Genomic DNA, 22,289 nt, shown 5'->3' with positions numbered 1-22,289 from the left:
TAAATCTAAATGACGTCAATCTTCATTAAACTATGGTTGCATGTAATAAAAATTAAGAAAAATGTTAAAGGAATTGTAATTGCACCAAATGAGTGTCTCTGGACCAAAATGATCGCATTTTAATTATTGGATGCAATTTAAATTAAGTAACATATTAAACGATTTATCCTTCTATCAAACACGAATGTTCCCTGGATCAAACGTCCTATTTTAATTATGTAATTACTTTATATTTATTTCTAACGGGTGCAGCGGAGCGCACGGGTACGGCTAGTAAGGAAATATAAACAGACATTTGTGTACGCTGATTCGGTAGCCCATCACGTTAACTGATATGGGCAGTTTCATATGGCCTTATAATTAATCCAAGCGCACAGCTACAAAATAAGACAATCACAAACTGAATAAAAGAGTATCCAATCGTGAAATAAGCGATAGATAGGCAGACAGAGGGGACAGATTGACAGACATCAGGTATGGAAAAGGATTCCTGATTGAGAGACAGGGAAGCATTTGAACAGGAGAAGAGACCAGACAGTGATAAATAGATATCAAGTAAGAGAGACGGATATCAGGAGACGGACTGACAGCAGACAGACAGACAGATACACACGGGGAGGGAGGGGGAGACACCCCGCCTTTCACATGTAACTGGGTCGCTTTGTTCTAAATTTACCGACATGGCGTACATACGCATATAAGCCCGGCAACCTAGTTGCCATCTATTTGTAGGATGAATTCAGAATAGCTCCACCCACCCATCCATCCATTCATTATCTCACGGTTACGTCGAATTTAAATTCTGATTAGACTCCTGTCTTGATGGCTTATCAAAAAATTACCTTGTGTGGATGCTGGACAGCAGGTAAATCTAATTAGGCCCATCTTGATAAAGAGAGTGACTGCAAGGCTGGCCTATAATGTAGAGGAGATGATGAGCACACAATTGAGATTGTCAACTGCCGCCGCTATCCAAACGTTGGACGCTCGGTCCCTTTTACTTTTTTCTCGTGCGGACAAACCTCGTAGATATATCAGCGACTTTCCTTACTCTTTCTCTTTATCTCAGGACAAACAACTCGCAGACCACGGACTGAGGTGGAATAAATTTATTTATTTAATTATTTATTTATTTATTTATTTATTTATTTATTTATTTATTTATTTATCTCCCTCCCTACCTACCTACTAGAGATGAACAAAACTAACTGCCGCTCTCGCTCGCTGTGTTCGTTGAATTTGTCTGTCGAGTCTTGTCTCGTCTCGTCTCGTCTCGTCTCGTCTCGTCTCGTCTCGTCTCGTCTCGTCTCGTCATTCTCGTGCGCTTCGAATCTCGTTCATCATTCTCGAAATAGCATTTAGTCGGCGTGGAAAGATTTCGTAACTTTGAAAAACATACATCACTGAAATAAATAACATTATAAATGTTTAAATGAGACAAAAAGACAAAACAGAACAGTGTCTTAGTTATAAAAATGTTCTGGTTCTATTATCATATTACCTATGGTTATATAAATAGAAAAAAAAAAACAATTCTCAAATAAATTTGCATTTCTAAGAAACATAAAACATAACGTTAATATCTGTTTACTCGAGATTGCATACTTGATCTCAAACATATGAAAAGAAAATTCCTAACCTTTTAATAAGGGCCTAGTAATTAAATAAAGACTGGGGAACGGATTATTATACACGAGAGGTAGAGATGATGTTTCAAATAGCTGCTTGATTGTTTATACATATATAACAGTTGCCAAAGTAGATAAAAGTTCAATCAGGTATAAACAACTGTGGCGATTCAAGACTGCTTGACATTCAGGACTTCGGGACTGATCAATCTCGACGTCTCGAAACACTCACAAGCAATCTTTACATCAACGACGCGACATATACAACATTGTCGTGCGGGTTTTCGGCTTTGCGGGCGCTGTTAGTCTTGCTTTCTCGATCGTTGTTCATCTCTACTACCTACCTTCTTACCTGCCTACCTACGTAGCCTATTTATTTATTTATTTATTTGTTTGTTTATTTATTTATTTATTTATGTATTTATTTATTTATTTATTTAATTTTAGATTTTATTTTTGTACATAGTTACACCTTCATTCATTAACCAACAAAATGTAGAGCCGGAGTTGCGCTCGGCCATGGGTTCGATTTCTGCTTGGGCTGATTATCTGGTTGGGTTTTTCCCGAGGTTTTCTCTGATTGTAAAGCGAATGTCAGGTAATCTATGGCGAATTGTCGATCTCATCTCGCCAAATACCGTATCGCTGTCACCAATCCCATCGACGCAACCTAGTAGTTGATACAGCGTCGTTAAATAACCAACTAAAAAAAACTGTAATTTAACCAATCAAAACTGTAAGTCATATTTCATACGGTAAAAACAATAAGAGTTACAAAACTTATCACTGGTCATTCAAGAGCTGGATTTCAAAAAGACCATTTTTGGTGATTTTTAATTTTGTGGACCTATTTAGAAGACGTAGATGCTGACAGTAGTGAATGACATTTCTTAAGAGTTATAAAAACTGCAATTCTTTTAGAACCGCAATATGTCAGATGTAACCCACTTGTAGCTATATATTTTTTTTTATTTTATTGAGTTATTTTACGACGCTGTATCAACATCTCAGGTTATTTAGCGTCTGAATGAAATGAAGGTGATAATGCCGATGAAATGAGTCCGGGTCCAGCACTGAAAGTTATAGGGTATTTTATATTCACGTCACTAAAAAGGCTCTTTGCGACAAAGTTTTCAAAAATTTTAATTCAAATTGACTCAAATGCATGAAAACAGTCATGGCAATAGACGCCTAAATTAATTATATTTTTGAGCTCAGTCTAAATGAAGAGTTAAAATAAATTTTTAAGTGTATTTTCCTAATTTTTCATAATTATTTCACCATAGTGTCCCCTTAACACCCGAGCGCGAATGCCTACCTTTCAGTTCGTAGTCCGCTGCTCAGTCAACCAAGCTACTACGGCTTCCCTATGTATGTGAATACGTGTACAGTATATTCTACGTATTGAAGTTTTATTTTTTTTCCTCGTCTACATTACATATGGGCTATTCCATATGAAATCGATCAGTAAAAAACCTCACATTTTTTTAATACTATAATTTTTTCCCTATTTATATAAGATGCTCAGGACAGTGCATTTTCAAAAATATACTATCGAAAGTCAAACGGTTTTCGTATTATTGAGCGACAAATTTAGCGTATTTTTATAAAAACAAGCCTCTTTCAGCGTTCATAACTCTGGAACCATTTACTGCAGAACATTGAACGGGAGCTCATTTTGAAGCTGACATTTAGTAGGTTATGTTAAGAAGTAATCCTTGTTTTTATTGTCTACAGAGAGACAGATAATCTGATTTTACTTACTTTTAGGCTTTTTGCCTATTTGTAAAAATGTAAAAAATATTGAGAAAAACCTTGAATTATTAAGAGGGATTCGGCATTGTTTGCTTAGTGGCTCGGCAATAAGTTTCGAGGGTATTAAATAGATTATTTTCACACGCCTGGACTTGAACGGCGCAGTACCGCACGCACTGGCCGAGAGCTGAAGATAAGCGAGCGTTGGGCGTCATTTTACTCCTGTGTTTATGAAAACTTGTGATAAAGCTAGCCTAGCTATGCGCTACTAGACGAAACATCACGTGTTTGTCTCCTGGTCTTGCTTGTCTCGGCTAGCTCCCGCCTCACAGTCAGCTGGTTAGCTCACGCGCGTACTATTATTTTCTGTAACTGATATTTTCAATACTTTCTTATCAACGGTGCACCAGTAAAAAAATATGTGTTTATTTGTACTTTCAATGCGGAATCTAACCATAAATTTTAAAAAATATATTTTTTTTCGTGGTTAAAGGCGTCTTAATGAAGAAAAATCTAAATTTCTCCATTTCCATAAAAAGTAATAAAAACTGTTTACATGTCAATATAAACTTTAATTTCTCAGCATCAAAATAAACCATGATTTTGATCATTGGGTGAAAGGGTTTCGGAGCCACAACAGTTTAAAATTGCTAATTTTATGAAAATACGATAAATTTAAATATTTTTAATGTAAACACTATGAAGTTCTGATGCCTCAAATTGTATCACAGTTGTCTACGGACAGAAAAAGTTTCATTGTATTTAAAAATTGCAAGGTCAATTTTCTCTATATTTCGGTCGATTTGAGATGGAACAGCCCATACACAATCTGGAATCGAACGCACTAATGTTCAGTATTATATCGTGCGTTCTTCCGAGTACAGGAAGTAGGCATTTAATATTGTCATATAGCCTAGTCTAAAAAACATATGTAGGCCTACAAAAACAATGAATAAATAACTTAATGGGCCATATTTAGAAATTAGCAGGCTTTGTCAATTTGTTAAACAATATCACATTGGGCTTTGACTTAGCAACCGCGTGATCACTTGTTTCACAATTTGTCAAAGCCTGCTCAATTCTAAACATAGCTCATTGATTAAGTTATTTTTTCATTGTTTTCATACTTGGATTCCTTATAGCAATATAGTAGAATATAGGGATTTAGCTCGTTTTTTGCTTCCTTTCGAGATAATAGTAATATGCGTTACAAGAGCGGTATGTTGAAGTTTTCATGTTCGAGGAAAAGTTTGAAAAAGCAAAACGTAGTTGAGCTTTTTTAATTTCCGAGAATTGAAAGAAAGCATACCGCTCGTCTATCGTACATTATGTAATTGTTAATTAATTTAGAGTAATTAGGGAGATTCATGGGGATATGAGTGCAGGTCCGTGGCCCATTTTTTTAGGGCTCATCCCGACATTTGTCTTAGCGCCTTAGGAAAACCACGGAAAAACCTTCCCTGTCCTTTCAAATTGCGACTAATTGAGTGACCTCGTATTTTTAACAGACAATTTATAGGTTCTGAACTAGGGCATACGTCGTTTATAATAAAGGGTAATATATATGGGGAAGGGCATATAGGGCCGTGGCCCATTTCTTATAGGGCTCATCCCGACATTTGTCTTACGCCTTAGGAAAACCACGGAATACCTTAGGCAGGATGAGTTGTCTCATATATAAGAGACTAGCCAATTTGGCTATTATGGACGTAACCTCTTAGGTACCACATACGCGAGGGGGACTTTAAAAGGGCTGTACAAAACTAAATATGTGAGCTCCAAGCCTGTTGGCCACTAGTCTCACTCCGGGTTACGCTGCTCCACTGAAGGAGCTCTATTTTGTGCGAAGATCATTTATTACATACCTGAAAGAGGAATGTCAAATTAGTTGCAATGAAATCTCCATATTGGTTTCTGTTCAATGACGGCAATTTTGGAAAACAAAAATATCTATCTTCAACATTGTTGCTTTAAAATGTCTTCTGTGTTTACTATACTCCAGCAGGCCGTGATATACGTCTGTCTTTTTTTTCCCAGTCTATAAATGCGAACTTAAAACAAACGGCTTCCTTAATGTTACATGCATCACGAAATGCAGTACTTTAGTGGAGTTGTAGAGTTTACTTAATTTTTGCAAATATTTAAAAACAATAATTAACAGTGCAATTTAGGTGAAATTGCAGTGGTAAGTTTCCAATTTATAATTATTACTATATTGAACGTCTCTAAAAATAATGTTTTTTTTTATTTTTATTTTATTGGGTTATTTTACGACGCTGTATCAACATATAGGTTATTTAGCGTCTGAATGAAATGAAGGTGATAATGCCGGTGAAATGAGTCCGGGGTCCAGCACCGAAAGTTACCCAGCATTTGTTCGTATTGGGTTGAGGGAAAACCCCGGAAAAAACCTCAACCGGTAACTTGCCCCGACCGGGATTCGAACCCGGGCCACCTGGTTTCACCGCCAGACGCGCTGATCGTCACTCCACAGGTGTGGGCAAAATAATATGTTAAAAGCCTGAAGCAGTAAAGTGGATATGTCACTTAAGCGGTAAGAAGAGGGAAATTGTTATGTGTGTTCGGTTGGGAATACTGAATGTGGAATTTTAGACTTACCGCGGGTTGGTTTTGTGCGGAAACCAAGCAAATACGCACGATCTCGCACAAAAATTGTTGTGTAACTTTTCGTTCTGAAAAGACATTTCAAAATGTCACATTTGTTCGGATCAAATTTCTGCACATTTAAAGGACAAAACTAAAATTATTTCAATCATTTATTATAATAATACACTGCTCTATTATTGACTGAGCATAAACAGCATTCGAAAATTTCTCCCGCTATCACACTAGTAATGCCCCACTTCGATTATTGTGATTTTCTACTGACTGACCTCAATGTCAACTACTCGCAAAGATTACAACGTGTTCATTATTCTTGTGTTCGCTTCATCTGCGATGTCCGTTGCGCTGACCACATTACCCCATCCTTCCAAACTCTATACTGGCTACGGCTTAACGAACGTAGAAATTTTCATTCTCTTGTTCTCCTTTTCCAAGTCCTTCACACCTCCACACCTACCTACCTTGCCTCCAGTTTCAGTTACCTGTCATCATATCATAATCTCTTCACACGCACGCAAAATAGCCGCATACTAGCCATACCAACACATAAGACATCATCGTATTCATCATCATACACAATCTCGCTCTCGCGCTTGTGGAATACCCTACCCAGTGACATTAGAGACTGTCGGAATTTAGTAGCGTTCAAAAGCAAACTTATTAAGCATTTTCTTACTGCGTAGAGTAGGTTTAATTTTTACTTAATCAATAAAAGAAAAGCTTCTTTCTTCTTAACTTTTACAATAAAGTGTCCAGCTTTTATTAATCAGTTAATCTTTTAGTGCTTTGATTTTTATTGTATCTGTAAATTTAATATTAATTGTAATTTAGAATTGAAGAGTCCACTGCAAGAATGATGGATGTCATTTGGAATACATTTTGCAGGAGAAGCGATTGAAAGTTTGAAATGCTTAGCGCTCAAAGCTTAACTGTGATTTCCCGATCATTACTGGACAATGACTATCAGTGTTAATGCCATATAACTCTGTATGTAAATTCTATATGTCTTAAGCTATGCATTGGCAGTCTTGGTTCATTTTCGACAATAAAGTGACATCCATCATTCTTGCAGTGGATTCTTCAATTGTAATTGTATTCTTAATATTGTAGTTGTGATCCCCTGGTAGAGGGGAAGAGAAGGTCTGATGGCCTTATCTCTACCAGGTTAAATAAATAAATAAATAAATAAATAAATTGGGAATTAAATCAATGGTTTTCCCAAAACACGCTATGAAATGTTACATATAAAACAATTTTTATCTGGGAAAATAAGCAAAAATGAGGCAAAATTGTATTAAACTCTTTGATTTGAATTATCTCAAAGAATAACCTCCTGAAATAATGACATTAGTTACCAATTTCATGTTGAAGTTTGCCGATAAGCTATTAATGTTTGACAATATGTGTACAAAACCGCCTTTGCTTATCATAAAATATATAAATTTTCATTAACGTTTTCGATACATGTGTATCATCTTCAGATGTGAACTGTTAGAGTGATATGATGAAAACCTTGACTATTAAATGGAACTTAATGTGGTAATTTTCGGGTCATGTTAGTGTGATTGCTCGGACTTAACTTAGGTTGATCTATGATATACATGCTATGTTAGGTTAAATCACTGCGAGTCATATGATATGATCTAAAATATAAAATAAAACTGTTTAAGAATTGTAACCACTATTCAATAACTACGCTAATAGTGGTTACAATTCTTAAACAGTTTTATTTTATATTTTAGATCATATCATATGACTCGCAGTGATTCAACCTAACATAGCATGTATATCATAGATCAACCTAAGTTAAGTCCAAGCAATCACACTAATATGACCCGAAAATTACCACATTAAGTTCCATCTAATAGTCAAGGTTTTCATCATATCACTCTAACAGTTCACATCTGAAGATGATACACATGTATCGAAAACGTTAATGAAAATTTATATATTTTATGATAAGCAAAGGGGGTTTTGTACACATATAATTATAATCAGACATTACTTACATTTCACCCCGTATACGTTCGCCATAACATCCATTTCTATTATAACACCCTACAAAGCACAATATCATGTTATGTTTGTAACATCAAAAGAACTCATTTTATGCCATCCAACGTTCTGACACAGATATGAATATACAATTTCTTGAAACCTATTTTGCCCGAAAGTACATTAGGGTTATAGTTATAGCCTGAGTTTATATTATTATAATGAGAATTCTTTTCACGCGGGTAACCCAGTCTTGCTGCTTAAAATTATCACATATCTACTACATTAATTTGAATTATTTACAAGTTCTTACAATAACGTTCTCATATATTCCTAAGCGTTAGTAGGTTTCATAGCGTTTAATTACGAGCACACATTACGCATGTGTACTATAGAAATAAGATCACACATTTCACCGGCAATTTTTAGGCCTGTATGTTACTTAAAACGATTTCTCATACAGACCGCCATTCTATAACTCGCAGCCAATCATAAAGAGGGCGGTATGATATCAATATCATAACCCGACTGTTATTGGTCTCGGATTTCTTTAGGCTGTTTTATGCGAAAATTCCCCTCCCTCAGCAAACCAATCATAAGACTGCGTATGATATCATAACTGAGCGGTATTGGCTAGCGTTTCTAAAGAAACACGAATCTCTCATACACACACAGAGCAATGCCCGGCTTCAGTTCAATAAGCTACCCCCGCAAAACCCTCCCCTAGCAGCCCCTAGCAAACGGATCAATACCTTGGCCTTATACTTCTTGGGGAAGTACAGTATATAGCTATAGCCTCAATATTGACGGCGATCTCCCTCCCCCCTCCCACACACACACACACACACACACACACACACACACACACACACACACACTGTATCCTTCATACCCCCTATGTTACAAAACATCATCTTCGGTTTAGTTCACCGTTTTGCCCACTAGTGCCGCTTATATCGGCTTGTATCCTATGACGTAGGCAGTCCATATCATATTCTATAACGCTATTGGCTAGTGCTTGGGTGGCGACGTTGTTGGTTGGTTTCATAACCGGCGCAGAAAACCTTGGCAAGCATTAAAACACACATTCACAGGCGGCGCGGCGCGAAGGAAAACATAACTGACAAAAGACAAAAGACAGCAGTTGCTATGGATACAAAGGCTTGTAATATGCACGTATGCGAGCTTACCTGGACGCGATGCTTGCTGCCGTGGTTTTTGAGGCTGACGCAGCTAGCGGGGGTTGCCAAGTGTAGCCCGAACGGCAGCCGGCGTGCTGACTGACTGGTCCCGCAGCTTGCCTACCCGCTGTCTGTCCACACACATTAGCATGCACTCCGTAATCAATAGGAGAAACTACATAACATAGAAGCGACTTCTCTCCTAACACTTTTGAGGGTTTGTAACTTGTCTCACGGACTCGCAGGCCGCTACTGTCTGCTAGGCGCTTTAGAATTCGGCGACGGAGCGTAGAGGGCTCAAAGGAGGTGGGCGGCGAGCATGGGGGCAGACGAGATGTGGCACCTACGTCAATTAATAAATGCACACTTTCACAAACTCTTTTCCGTTTGAAAAACGAGCAAATTCATAACGTCGTATTACAGATTGATGTAGGTCATAAAAACAATAATAAATTGCGCAAGAAACGATTACCGAAAACCAATGGTGGCGTTGCTGTCTGTTTTGACGTGTGTACAGGGTTGCCGGATGAAGGAATCGAAACCGTCGTACTAACTTAGGAAAATTGTCGTACATTTCTCAACTTCCTAACATAGGGGAGAGTCGGGTAGTATCAGACATCGGGTAATATCGGACAGTGAGTTTCTTTCATCTACCACACGATGATAGTACCTGATTGACGTGGTTACGTTTCTGTGATGTCGCATAGACATTCAGGTACTACCATATGGTGGTAGATGAAAAAATGCACTGTCCGATACTACCCGACGTCCGATGCTACCCGACTCTCCCCTACTTCTAGTCCACCGCTGTGTAGTAATGGTTAGCACGTCTGACTGTGAAACGAGCTGGCCGGAGTTCAAATTCCGGATGAAACGAGTTATCTGGTTGACGTTTCCGGGTTTTCCCTCAACCCATTAAAAGCAAATGCTGGTTAACTTTCGGCGCTGGCGTCATTTCGCTGGCATTATCACCTTCATATCATTACGCAGTTGATAAAGAATCCCAAAATAAACTATAGATATATGTCTACCAGTAAATTTTAGTTCCAATTAAAATACTACTAATTATTGTTCATATCCACAATGATATTCAGCACTGAAACAAATCACCACCCATTTCTTCATCATCAACGCTGTCATCGCAGTAAAGCATGCACGATGACGCTCTGTTAGAAACAACTTTGTTCTATTTAAAGTCAGCAGAAATTTGATCTTTGGCCAGCGCGACGGCACATAGGCCTATTTTAGTATCAATAAATGCGGGGGCTGAAAATTATATAAAATGAATTCCTCTACAGTAGACTCAAATATCGGCGCGTTTAGATTTCTTGATGCTACTGCGGTACTACTTCATTGATAAAAGACTTCCGTTGTCGAACAAACAAGGAAGTTAATAAAATTAAACTCGTATTACTTTGATATAACTGCGTCGTATTCGTAAAACCTAGAGCTCAAGATGACAAATGAAGACTTGCATGGCAAGCATAATAGTTACCAGATCGATTTTCAAAGCATTTCCCCTCCCCCCCCCTTAAAAGCCTGTTTCTACCTTATTAGTCCAGGACATACTAAATGACGAAAACTTGTCTAAAAGGAATGAATTAACCATCAATTTTATTTTAATTATAAACCAACATTCTAAGTTCCGAATTATTTTTCCCTTCAGTGAAATAGTCGTACAAAATTGCGTACGACATAGAGTGCGGTCGTACCTCGTACAATTAGTCAAAACAGTACGTATGGCAACCTTGCGTGTGTATGTAGGCACGCCGAGGGGAGAGAGGTTCGGACCGATAGAAGTACTGTCTCTTCCAAGAAGATGAACAAATGAGGACATCGCTGTGGAAATTAAGAACGTAGCAAGAGAAAAATTCGAAGCTAATTAAACGCGCAACATATGTTTACGAATGAAATAATAATACCGTGCGACACAAGACGAGCATTCACATGCAATGGAACAAACTAAAGTCGTAATGTATCTATCACAACGCAAGACTGATTCTATCGATGTCATTTCTCTTCCGAATATCATTCAAGTTATCTCGTGGCCTTTCCTCTCGCCCTCTCTTCCTTATCGCAGTGTCTGATTCGCATTCCTTCCATCGGTAATCCGTGGTTGCGAGACCTATACCTATTACTTACTTACAAATGGCTTTTAAGGAACCCGAAGGTTCATTGCCGCCCTCACATAAGCCCGCCAGCGGTTCCTATCCTGTGCAAGATTAATCCAGTCTCTATCAACATACCCCACCTCCCTCAAATCCATTTTAATATTATCCTCCCATCTACGTCTCGGCCTCCCTAAAGGTCTTTTTCCCTCCGGTCTCCCAACTAACACTCTATATGCATTTCTGGATTCGCCCATACGTGCTACATGCCCTGCCCATCTCAAACGTCTGGATTTAATGTTCCTAATTATGTCAGGTGAAGAATACAATGCGTGCAGTTCTGTGTTGTGTAACTTTCTCCATTCTCCTGTAACTTCATCCCGCTTAGCCCCAAATATTTTCCTAAGCACCTTATTCTCAAACACCCTGAACCTATGTTCCTCTCTCAGAGTGAGAGTCCAAGTTTCACAACCATACAGAAGAACCGGTAATATAACTGTTTTATAAATTCTAACTTTCAGATTTTTGGACAGCAGACTGGATGATAAGAGCTTCTCAACCGAATAATAGCACGCATTTCCCATATTTATTCTGCGTTTAATTTCCTCATGATTGTCATTTATATTTGTTACTGTTGCTCCAAGATATTTGAATTTTTCCACCTCTTCGAAGGATAAATCTCCAATTTTTATATTTCCATTTCGTACAATATTCTGGTCACGAGACATAATCATATACTTTGTCTTTTCGGGATTTACTTCCAAACCGATCGCTCTACTTGCTTCAAGTAAAATTTCCTTGTTTTCCCTAATCGTTTGTGTATTTTCTCCTAACATATTCACGTCATCCGCATAGACAAGAAGCTGATGTAACCCGTTCAATTCCAAACCCTGCCTGTTATCCTGAACCTATACCTATAAATTTCTTGAAATCGCTTTTACAGTTATGTATGTATTTATTTACACTGCAAATGGGTATATACTCGGTGGCAGTGGTAATTAATTACACTCAATAACGATAATTAATAATAAACACAACTAATAAAAACATTAATAATTAATAATAATGATAAATAGTAATAACAATAATAATAATAATAATAATAATAATAATAATAATAATAATAATATTAATAACAAGGAGCATCCTAAATTAAATGAAGTACGATCACTTAAAATAACATTTAAAGTAAGTCTAATTTGTATCTTAACCCTAAGTTCGAACTAAGACCCACGAGTGTGATAGGTTCATATCTGCACAAGTACCTTTCGGCACTACACTTATTTCGCTATCAACTCACTCACTGCACTGTTTCTATCCTGATTTCACTAACACTTCAAAACCATTTCACTGTTCAAATACTTTGCACGGCCACTATGAACTATAGAACTTCACTGACACTACACACTTCACACTTCACTGACACAACACACTTCCTCACTGATACAACACTTCAAATAACAAAATATCAATCACACTCTTTAAATAGTGTGTATAATATACTACCGTCTATTAGTAAAGTCCTTAAGCCTATTTTTAAATACATTTTTGGTTACTGGTAAAGTCTTTGGTAAGTCTGCAGGTAAAGCATTCCAGTCCCTGATAGTACGATTGAGAAAAGAAAACTTTCCAGTGTCCGTCCTCTGTCTTCTTTCCCTCAATATATATGTAAACGTTTATAAAATTTAATGAAAACTGATATGATAGTTAGTACAGAATCTTCAATTACACTTATACATAAACGTTTACATTTATATAACAATAAAAGCCAATAATACAAATCTGTAACCAAGGTCTAATAGGCAACGATCAAATTCTTAATACTATATCTCTTTAAAGACTGGGTTTCTAACATATAAATGAAATAAACAATATAGAACCTTGGTCCGCCGCTGTGGAGTAAAGTTTAAAATGTCTGACCGCGAATCGAGCGGACACATGTTCAAATCCTGGTTGGAATAATTTACTTAGTCGAATTTTCTTCCTAGGTTTTCCTTCAACCAATTGGAGTAGAAATGCTGGGTAACTTTCGGCGTTGGACCTCGGACTCATTTCGCCATCATTAGTTCATATATCATCATCATCATCATCATCATCATCCATACCATAGTCCAGGTTAAGTTCACGGTGAGGCGTGCTGTATTAAAAAAAAAGAGAGCGGCCGTTCGGCGATAAAATCATTCACAGAACAGGAGTTGTAAGCACAATAAGTCTTAGGCTGCGGTACAAGCCTTCGAGCCCCTTCTTCGTAAAAAAAATACAGAATCTTTAATTACATTCATATTGTGAGGACCATCATTACATGCAGCCTAATTGAATGGCTGAAAATACGAGGGAGGGTCAAAAAGTAACCTTAATAATTGTTTTGTTAATTGAATATGTACAATAAGACTACAAAGACTTTACCACTTTTCAACATAGTCCCCAAATGCAAGTGTTCCTGTTATACTATGTTGAAAGTGATGAAATGTTTGTAGTTTTATTGTACTTACTAGCCGTACCCGTGCGCTCCGCTGCACCAGTTACAAATAAATATAAAGTAATTACATAATTAAAATAGGACATTTGATCCAGGGAACATTCGTGTTTGATAGAAGGATAAATCGTTTAATATGTTACTTAATTTAAATTGCATCCAAATAATTAAAATGCGATCATTTTGGTCCAGAGACACTCATTTGGTGCAATGACAATTCCTTTAACATGTTTCTTAATTTTTATTACATGCAACCATAGTTTAATGAACATTGACATCATTTAGATTTAATGTGTATATTTTATTTTACTTGTTATAGGTTTCCATTGAATTATGGTAATAACTTAATTTTAACCATTGTTTTCTACGTATTCAGTAAATGGCGCTTGGTCCACTATGGTTCTGAACCCTTCAAATAACTTAAATTACTACACTTTCCAATGGTGAAATAATAATTAATTATACAAATCGGTTAATTTAGCTTCCGATATTACTTCATACAAACACAGAAACATTCTCTGTAGGCTATCTTTCATAGCTTTCGATTGTTGCTGTCCAAGGCCCCTTATAGACGAAGTCATTTGTTTTTTAATTCATTACACGGCCTTAGATGGCAGTTATTTTAATTTTAAAACTCATTTATCTCATTAAATATCAGTCCTATCAAAATTTTTCGAGGAATAAAACGTATCGAAAATTATTTTTAAAGAAACTTTTGTTATGTAACATTTTTCATAAAAATCAATAATAAGCGAGATATTTCTATTTATTTAATTCAGGGCCTCTTATAACCTCCCTTTTAAATAATGTATTTTGAATGCCATACAGCCTAAAATCTAAGTTACAACGAACTTAATTTATATTCCAATTTTCATCGAAATCCGTTCAGCCATTATCGCTTGAAAAGGTAACAAACATACAGACAGACAGACAGACATACAAACAAAAATTTCAAAAAAGCGATTTTCGGTTTCAGGATGGTTAATTATATATGTTAGGACCAAGTATTTTTGGAAAATCGAAAATTACCAGAAAAATTTCGGCTACAGATTTATTATTAGTATAGATTTAATTAATAAAACAATTATTAAGGTTACTTTTTGGCTCTCCCTCGTATATCATATCATATCAATTATGTTCATAACTACAATTTTTTAATTTTTAGCATTAAAAGTCCACTATGTGCATTTGAATTTACCGGTAATTAATATTGCATATTTTAAAAATAATTATTTATAACACATTTAGCAGTTGTCTTCATTCCTCTACAATAAGTGCATTAATATAGGCATACAACAATCCTGTGAAATATGTAATCGATGAAACATCATATGAACCAGAATGTTCCACAGCAGTAGCTATAAAAGCTCGAATCCTGCCTTCGGTAATCATTCACGGTTCGAATCTTTCAAACTTGTTACAGCAAAAGTAAACGATAGCGACAGAAGAATTGAATACAAGATTTTCCAACAAACAATATACGTCGACGTGGGGGTTGTCATTGATCTCGCATGTCGAAAACCATTTCCTATGCCATAGTCTGAATCCCACGTTTTTCATGGTCTACCCAGGCTATGACGTTCTCTTGGTCGTATCGCTAGAAGTGACATACCGGTACTTAAAATATTTTTAAAGAAATTAATAAATTGTGTTAAAACTCCACGTTGTCTGTTCTTTACAGATATCTTCTTATTATGTTCGTTATTTATTCCGAATGAAACAAATCAAATTAATTTTAGAGACTGGAAATAGCCTACTAACTTACGTATTAATAAATAATATGAAAATAGCAAATGACTCGATAAAATATTACTTACTTACTTACTGGCTTTTAAGGAACCCGGAGGTTCATTGCCGCCCTCACATAAGCCCGCCATTGGTCCCTATCCTGAGCAAAATTAATCCATTCTCTATCATCACATCCCACCTCCCTCAATCCATTTTAATATTATCTTCCCATCTACGTCTCGGCCTCCCTAAAGGTCTTTTTCCCTCCGGCCTTCCAACTAACACTCTATATGCATTTCTGGATTCTCCCATACATGCTGCATGCCCTGCCCATCTCAAACGTTTGGATTTAATGTTCCTAATTATGTCAGGTGAAGAATACAATGCATGCAATTCTCCGTTGTGTGACTTTCTCCATTCTCCTGTAACTTCATTCCTCTTAACCCCAAATATTTTCCTAAGAACCTTATTCTCAAACGTTCTTAATCTCTGTTACTCTCTCAAAATGAGAGTCAAAGTTTCACAATCATATAGAACAACTGGTAATAGAACTGTTTTATAAATTCTAACTTTCAGATTTTTTGACAGCAGACTAGATGGCAAAAGCTTCTCAACCGAAAGATAACAGGCATTTCCCATATTTATTCTGTGTTTAATTTCCTCCCGAGTGTCATTTATATTTGTTACTGTTGCTCCAAGTTATTTGAATTTTTCCACCTTTTCGAAGAATAAATCTCCAATTTTTATATTTCCATTTCGTAGAATATTCTGATCACGAGATAACGTAAAATTATCACACTATAACTAAAATTCGTAATTCACGTGACGATGTCATTGGATGTTATACGCATCCCTGATTCCGCCTGCAAAACTATTAAATACCTCCCACATATCTCGATTGATATTTGGGCTGCCTAAACAAAAATGAACGGCTTAAATCAGACACCACGAGCGATGAAAACTCCATGAAGTAGCGAAAGGAGCAGAAATAATTAGGCCTAATTAATTTGGTCTCATTGAATGGTTTGTTCCGAGGTCTTCCCCAGCCGTGGGACTGAAGCCGGATGGTCTATGGCGAGTCCTCAGCCTCACTTCATTTCACCCCCTTTGGTTTGATTACCTTGTTGGGTTTTTACCGAGGTTTTCCCCAACCATAAGGCAAATGCCGGGTAATCTTCTGGAGAATCCTCGGGCCTCACATTATCTCACTACATCTCGCCAAAATATTGTAAAAAATTGTAAGAAATTGTAGAAAATTGCAAAATTGTAAAACTATAAAAATTGTAAAATATTGTAAAAATTGTAAAAAATTTGTAAAAATTGTAATTGTAATATTGTAAAATTTTGACTTGTTCCACATCTTAAAGCTTCATTGCTCATGTAAGATCTATGGAATATAATAAATGAAATGAAAATGAAATGGACAGAAAATTTTGAGCTTGTAACCGTTTAAAACATTAATTTGTGCGAGATCGTGCGTATTTGCTTGGTTTCCGCACAATACCAATCCGCGGAAAGTCAAAAATTCCACATTCAGTATTCCCAACCTAACATACATAACAATTTTCCTCTTCTTACCGCTTAAGTGACATATTGATTTTACTGCTTTAGGCTTTTAACATATTATTTTTAGAGACGTTCAATATAGTAATACTTATAAATTGGAAACTTACCACTGCAATTTCACCTAAATTGCCCTGTTAATTATTGTTTTTAAATATTTGCAAAAAATAAGTAAACTCTAAATCATTACATAACCTTAACGTATGTTTTAAGTTCGCATTTATAGACTGGGGAAAAAAAAAAGACAGACGTATATCACGGCCTGTTCGAGTATAGTAAACACAGAAAACATTTTAAAGCAACAATGTTGAAGATAGATATTTTTGTTTTCCAAATTTGCCGTCATTGAACAGAAACCAAGATGGAGATTTCATTGCAACTAATTAGAAATTCCTCTTTCAGGTATGTAATAAACGATCTTCGCACAAAATAATGTACGATACACGAGCGGTATGTTTTCTTTCAATTCTCGGAAATTAAAAAAGCTGAACTACGTTTCGCTTTTTCAAACTTTTCCTCGAACATGAAAACTTCAACATACCGCTCTTGTAACGCATATTACTATTACCGTATAAAAATAGACGTGGCAAAACTGAAAACACTTTAACTGGATTAGAAAGAATGAGCAAAGCTTGAGTAGGAGCCACGTGTTATGAGATTTTTATTCAGATTCCTTTTATAAAATATGAAAATTTTACCAGATCATTATGAAAAGTTCCAATATTTTGGTGTTAAATGCACTCTACACTTTATTAATCGTGAAAATCCTTGCTCCCATACCGCTAGCAGAAATGGTTTAAAATATGAAATGTCATACTTTGCCTGTCACTAGTGACAAACCACAGCCCTGTCCAACGTCAATGTTTACCAAATTTAAGTAAACGTAAATTTCGTGTAGTCGGGACAGTCCAGTTGACTTAGCCGAGCAGTTCATGACCGTCTTACCCACTTGTTCCCCTCCTGATTCAGAGTCCCTGCAGTTTCAACTGTGTTAATTTGTTTGCCTGTGAAGTGGGTTCTGCGTCTATCTGTCTGTCCGTACGTAGAAATAGATCTCCGGCAGAATGACCCAAGGCCCTAACAAGAAAGCAGCCTATCACTGAGATGCTGGCGTCTCGTGGAAATGGGAGCAACAAGACAAGGCCAACAATTCCACTAATGGAGACATGAACCCACGGTCAGGCTAGTTTCTCGCACAAGATGAGAAAGACTTGATGCAACTATCAAGAGCGCGATAGACAAATGTGAGAGGAAAACAGTTCCAAGATTTCAAAATTTAGCCTAACTTTGTTTCAATCAACCATTTATTTTTTTTTTTAGGAAAGAGAGAGCAACGTTGTGAAATTTTATTTTATCTTTCTACGTAAAATGTGGTAATGGTTGTACTAGTACCGCCCACCTAATACATATTTTATTACTATACTAAGGGATATGCTTACTTACTTACAAATGTCTTTTAAGGAACCCGAAGGTTCATTGCCGCCCTCACATAAGCCCGCCATCGGTTCCTATCCTGTGCAAGATTAATCCAGTCTCTATCATCACACCCCACCTCCCTCAAATCCATTTTAATATTATCCTCTCATCTACGTCTCGGCCTCCCTAAAGGTCTTTTTCCCTCCGGTCTCCCAACTAACACTCTATATGCATTTCTGGATTCGCCCATACGTGCTACATGCCCTGCCCATCTCAAACGTCTGGATTTTAAGTTCCTAATTATGTTAGGTGAAGAATACAATGCGTGCAGTTCTGTGTTGTGTAACTTTCTCCATTCTCCCGTAGCTTCATCCCGCTAGAGCTAAAATACAGCTGTGTGCAATATGGGATGAATATAAACGTAAACAAGACGAAGACCATGGCTATCGGAAGAAAACCAAAGAAGATAAAGATAAGATAGTAGTACAGTCGTGGAAAACAATAACTTCAAACTTCTTGGCATTACTGTGGACACTTCACTTGCCTGGGTAGACTATGTTGATTTTGTTTGTAAAAAAATGTCAAGAGTATATATAAATCCCACAAGGGTAGCTGCCCTTTAGTAAGGGTTGCCAAAAGATACAGCATACTAAACAAATAAAATAAAAATAAACATTTGCGTTATCACTATTTATGATTTTTATTTTCAAATAGAAGCTACCCTTGGGAAAGTACTTCTATTCAATAATTATTAATAATCAAATAGAATATAAGGAAATTTAGGTGTACAGGTGATTACGTAAAATCTGAACAGAATATTTCATTACGTCTATAGCAGTAATTTTCAAAATATTTAAAGTAATTCCAAAAGACATAAAACATTCAACTGAGAATTTTGGAATTGTTCCCCTTGCTCCGAGCAATTGGGCCAAATACTTCAATCTGTCCTTGTATATGATAATACTCTCTAAAGTATTGAATTGTAGGGTCATAGATGGTCTTCTTTTCTTCATGTACTGCTACAGGTTGTTCAACTGCAGTTTTAAAGCGCACAGTGGGATCGATGATAATTGCTCTGTCATTTCTTCTATCAATGGCAATGTTGTCAACTCGCCGAGAACTTCCATCTTTTGCAAGGCAGTGGACTTCTTGGTGAACCTCGTAGAAGGAAGGAAGACTTTTAGCAATAAGTTCTTCTGTGAAATTTAAAAATGTATGTTCCGAAGAATTACATTAGAGTTGTCTATCTTTCTTATTTTCATAGTACTATACTTTCTTACGGGCTATTTTTATGGGGTAATAGTACTCATATTAATAATATTCTTATGTTACAAAAAAAGCTATTAGAATTATAACAAATTCATCAGTGAAGGCGCACTGCAGACCTTTATTTGTGAATGAAAGAATAGTGACTGTAACATCACTGTATATTTATCAAGCCCTAAATTTTGTCAAAGATAATTCACAAATGTTAACACATAGGAATGATGTTCACCTATACAACACCAGAAGCCGTGACCTTTTTGACTCGCCTAAATGTAGGCTAACCAAAACAATGAATAATTATTTTATTATGTCTTTAAAAATTGCAAATAAATTTCCGGCACATGTTTTCAACTTGGAAAGGAAGTCTTTTAACGGACTTGTCTCTGGTTGGTTAATTAACAAACCCTTTTATGATATTAATGAGTTTTTAATGTTAATGTTGTTGAGAGTTTTTGATACAATTTCATTGTTTTTCATGTCTCTGTTGTTTATTTTATATGTAATTTTGACTTGTCAATTGCACAATTTTGTGTTCACTGACTGTACGATACTCAATATTCTGGAACGAATTGAATGACACAGTGGCCAACTTAAGTAAGTTTGTTTTCTGATGAGGCAATCTTTCATACTTGCGGAAAATTCAACAGACATAGATAATATTCGGATCTGGAGGTCGGAAATGTGAGATGTTGGCGAGAACATGGCATGACATCGGGTTTCGATTAGACGTTCTCCGGGCAAACAAACGGAGCATATCATCGTTGGTTTATGAAATCTATGTGACTTTACATAAAATAATTATACAGAAGAAAGAAAAATTAATTAAAAATCAATGGACCCACATGAGAATATGAAGTAATTCGGTATAAAACGATGATGAATATGATATACATATGTAAATTATATAATCGAGGATCAGAGTAGACCTATTGATTTTTAATTAATTTCTTCTTCCTTCTGACAAATTATTTTCTGTAAAGTCACATAGGAGGCGGTGTCATAAAATTAACCACGATATGTTGAAGTGTATGCATGGAATCTTTGAAGGTTGATGTATTTTATTTTAGTAGGTTATTTTACGGCGCTTTATCAACATCTAGGTTATTTAGCGTCTGAATGAGGTGAAGGTGATAATGCCGGTGAAATGAGTCCGGGGTCCAGCACTGAAAGTTACCCAGCATTTGCTCATGTTGGGTTGAGGGAAAACCCCAGAAAAAACCTCAACCAGGTAACTTGCCCTGACGAGGAATCGAACCCGGCCTACCTGATTTCACGGCCAGATGCGCTAACCGTTATTCCATGGTTGATGTATCATTTGCTGAAAACCGCAATCCCATACCTAGCGTAACTTTTCAGTAATAAATGTTTAAAACAGGCTAAGGGAAAGACTTTGTGCTCACCCTGTGTAAATAACCACAAACTACACACATTTTTCACTCATAGTTTTCTGCCCAAGGGCAGGTCTTTCACTGTAAACCCAGCATTCTCCAATCTTTCCCTTTTCCGCCTTTCTCCTAGTCTCTGCATATGATCCACATATCTTAATGTCGTCTACCATCTGGCATCCTCTTCTGCCTCGAACTTTTCTTCCGTTCACATTTATTCCATCGCATCCTTCAGTAGGCAGTTTCTTCTCAGCCAGTGACACAGTCACACAGTCCTCTTCCTGATCAGTTTCAGTATCATTCTTTCTTCCTCCACTTTTCCAATACAGCTTCATTTTTTATTGTGTCTCTCTATTTCACACGCTTCATTCTTCTCCATATAAGTGCTTCATATCGTCGTAATGTTCATGATTACTAGAGAGCGAAAAAATAAGGAATTCTTATTTTTCACAAGAGTATTGGAAATCATAATTATTACGTATCGTCATGAGTAGAATCGAAATGTTATATTCCTGTATATTTTTTTTTTCATAATATTTCGTCAAATGTTCATATTATGAATAAATCTTCATATTTATTCATAATTGTCAACACAGACCTTCTTAGACGCATTTCCAGTCCACTGGGGAGTTTTGAAGACGAGTTTCGATTTTCTGAAAGAACTAATAATCACATAAAATGCAATACAATGTTTGAATTATCCAATCACAAGCAACCTATTAGGCCTATAATACTAAGGCGAGTGTCCAGTATACTGTACAGACCCGAGAGTCGTCAACCGTGGCCGAATTCGGCTAAAAGTACTTTAATTTTTAGTCACGCAGCTTGCAGTAGAATGATCGTAGCCAAATGTCAAAAAAATAGCCGAATTGAGATTCGATCGAGACCATCTGGGAATATTCATTTTTATGTGTCAACACTTTCTCGTATCAAATTTATTTTTCCACATTCTAATACCTCTAAGATGTCCTCAATAAAATTACAAAAACATGGAAAATATGGGTTACAAACTAATTTACGTACACTACGACTTTCATTTATGGCAAGGAAAGTTTTGCTTTTCTTCAGTTTTATTTTCTTCTCATGTAAATAGCGCTTGTTACCCGACAATTCCTGCATTCGTGAATTCGCCTACACCCGACGAGGTCTTTATTAGGGATCGC

The 22,289-nt window shown here is 36.4% G+C and overlaps 1 protein-coding gene across 1 annotated transcript in view; it reads right to left on the bottom strand.

The window, feature by feature from the left end:
* The window catches only part of LOC138705620 (uncharacterized), a 437,982-nt gene that overhangs the window by 396,856 nt on the left and 18,837 nt on the right, over positions 1–22,289 (bottom strand). Inside the window, exon 2 of the mRNA XM_069834221.1 lies at positions 9,194–9,527. Within this exon, the coding sequence (XP_069690322.1) occupies positions 9,194–9,527 (334 nt within the window). The remainder of the gene's footprint in view (positions 1–9,193; positions 9,528–22,289) is intronic.

The sequence above is a fragment of the Periplaneta americana genome, chromosome 9 (assembly GCF_040183065.1).
Source record: "Periplaneta americana isolate PAMFEO1 chromosome 9, P.americana_PAMFEO1_priV1, whole genome shotgun sequence".
NCBI lineage: Eukaryota > Metazoa > Arthropoda > Insecta > Blattodea > Blattidae > Periplaneta > Periplaneta americana.
Note: the sequence above shows the minus strand (reverse complement) of the source record. Positions and strands in the feature narration are given on the sequence as shown.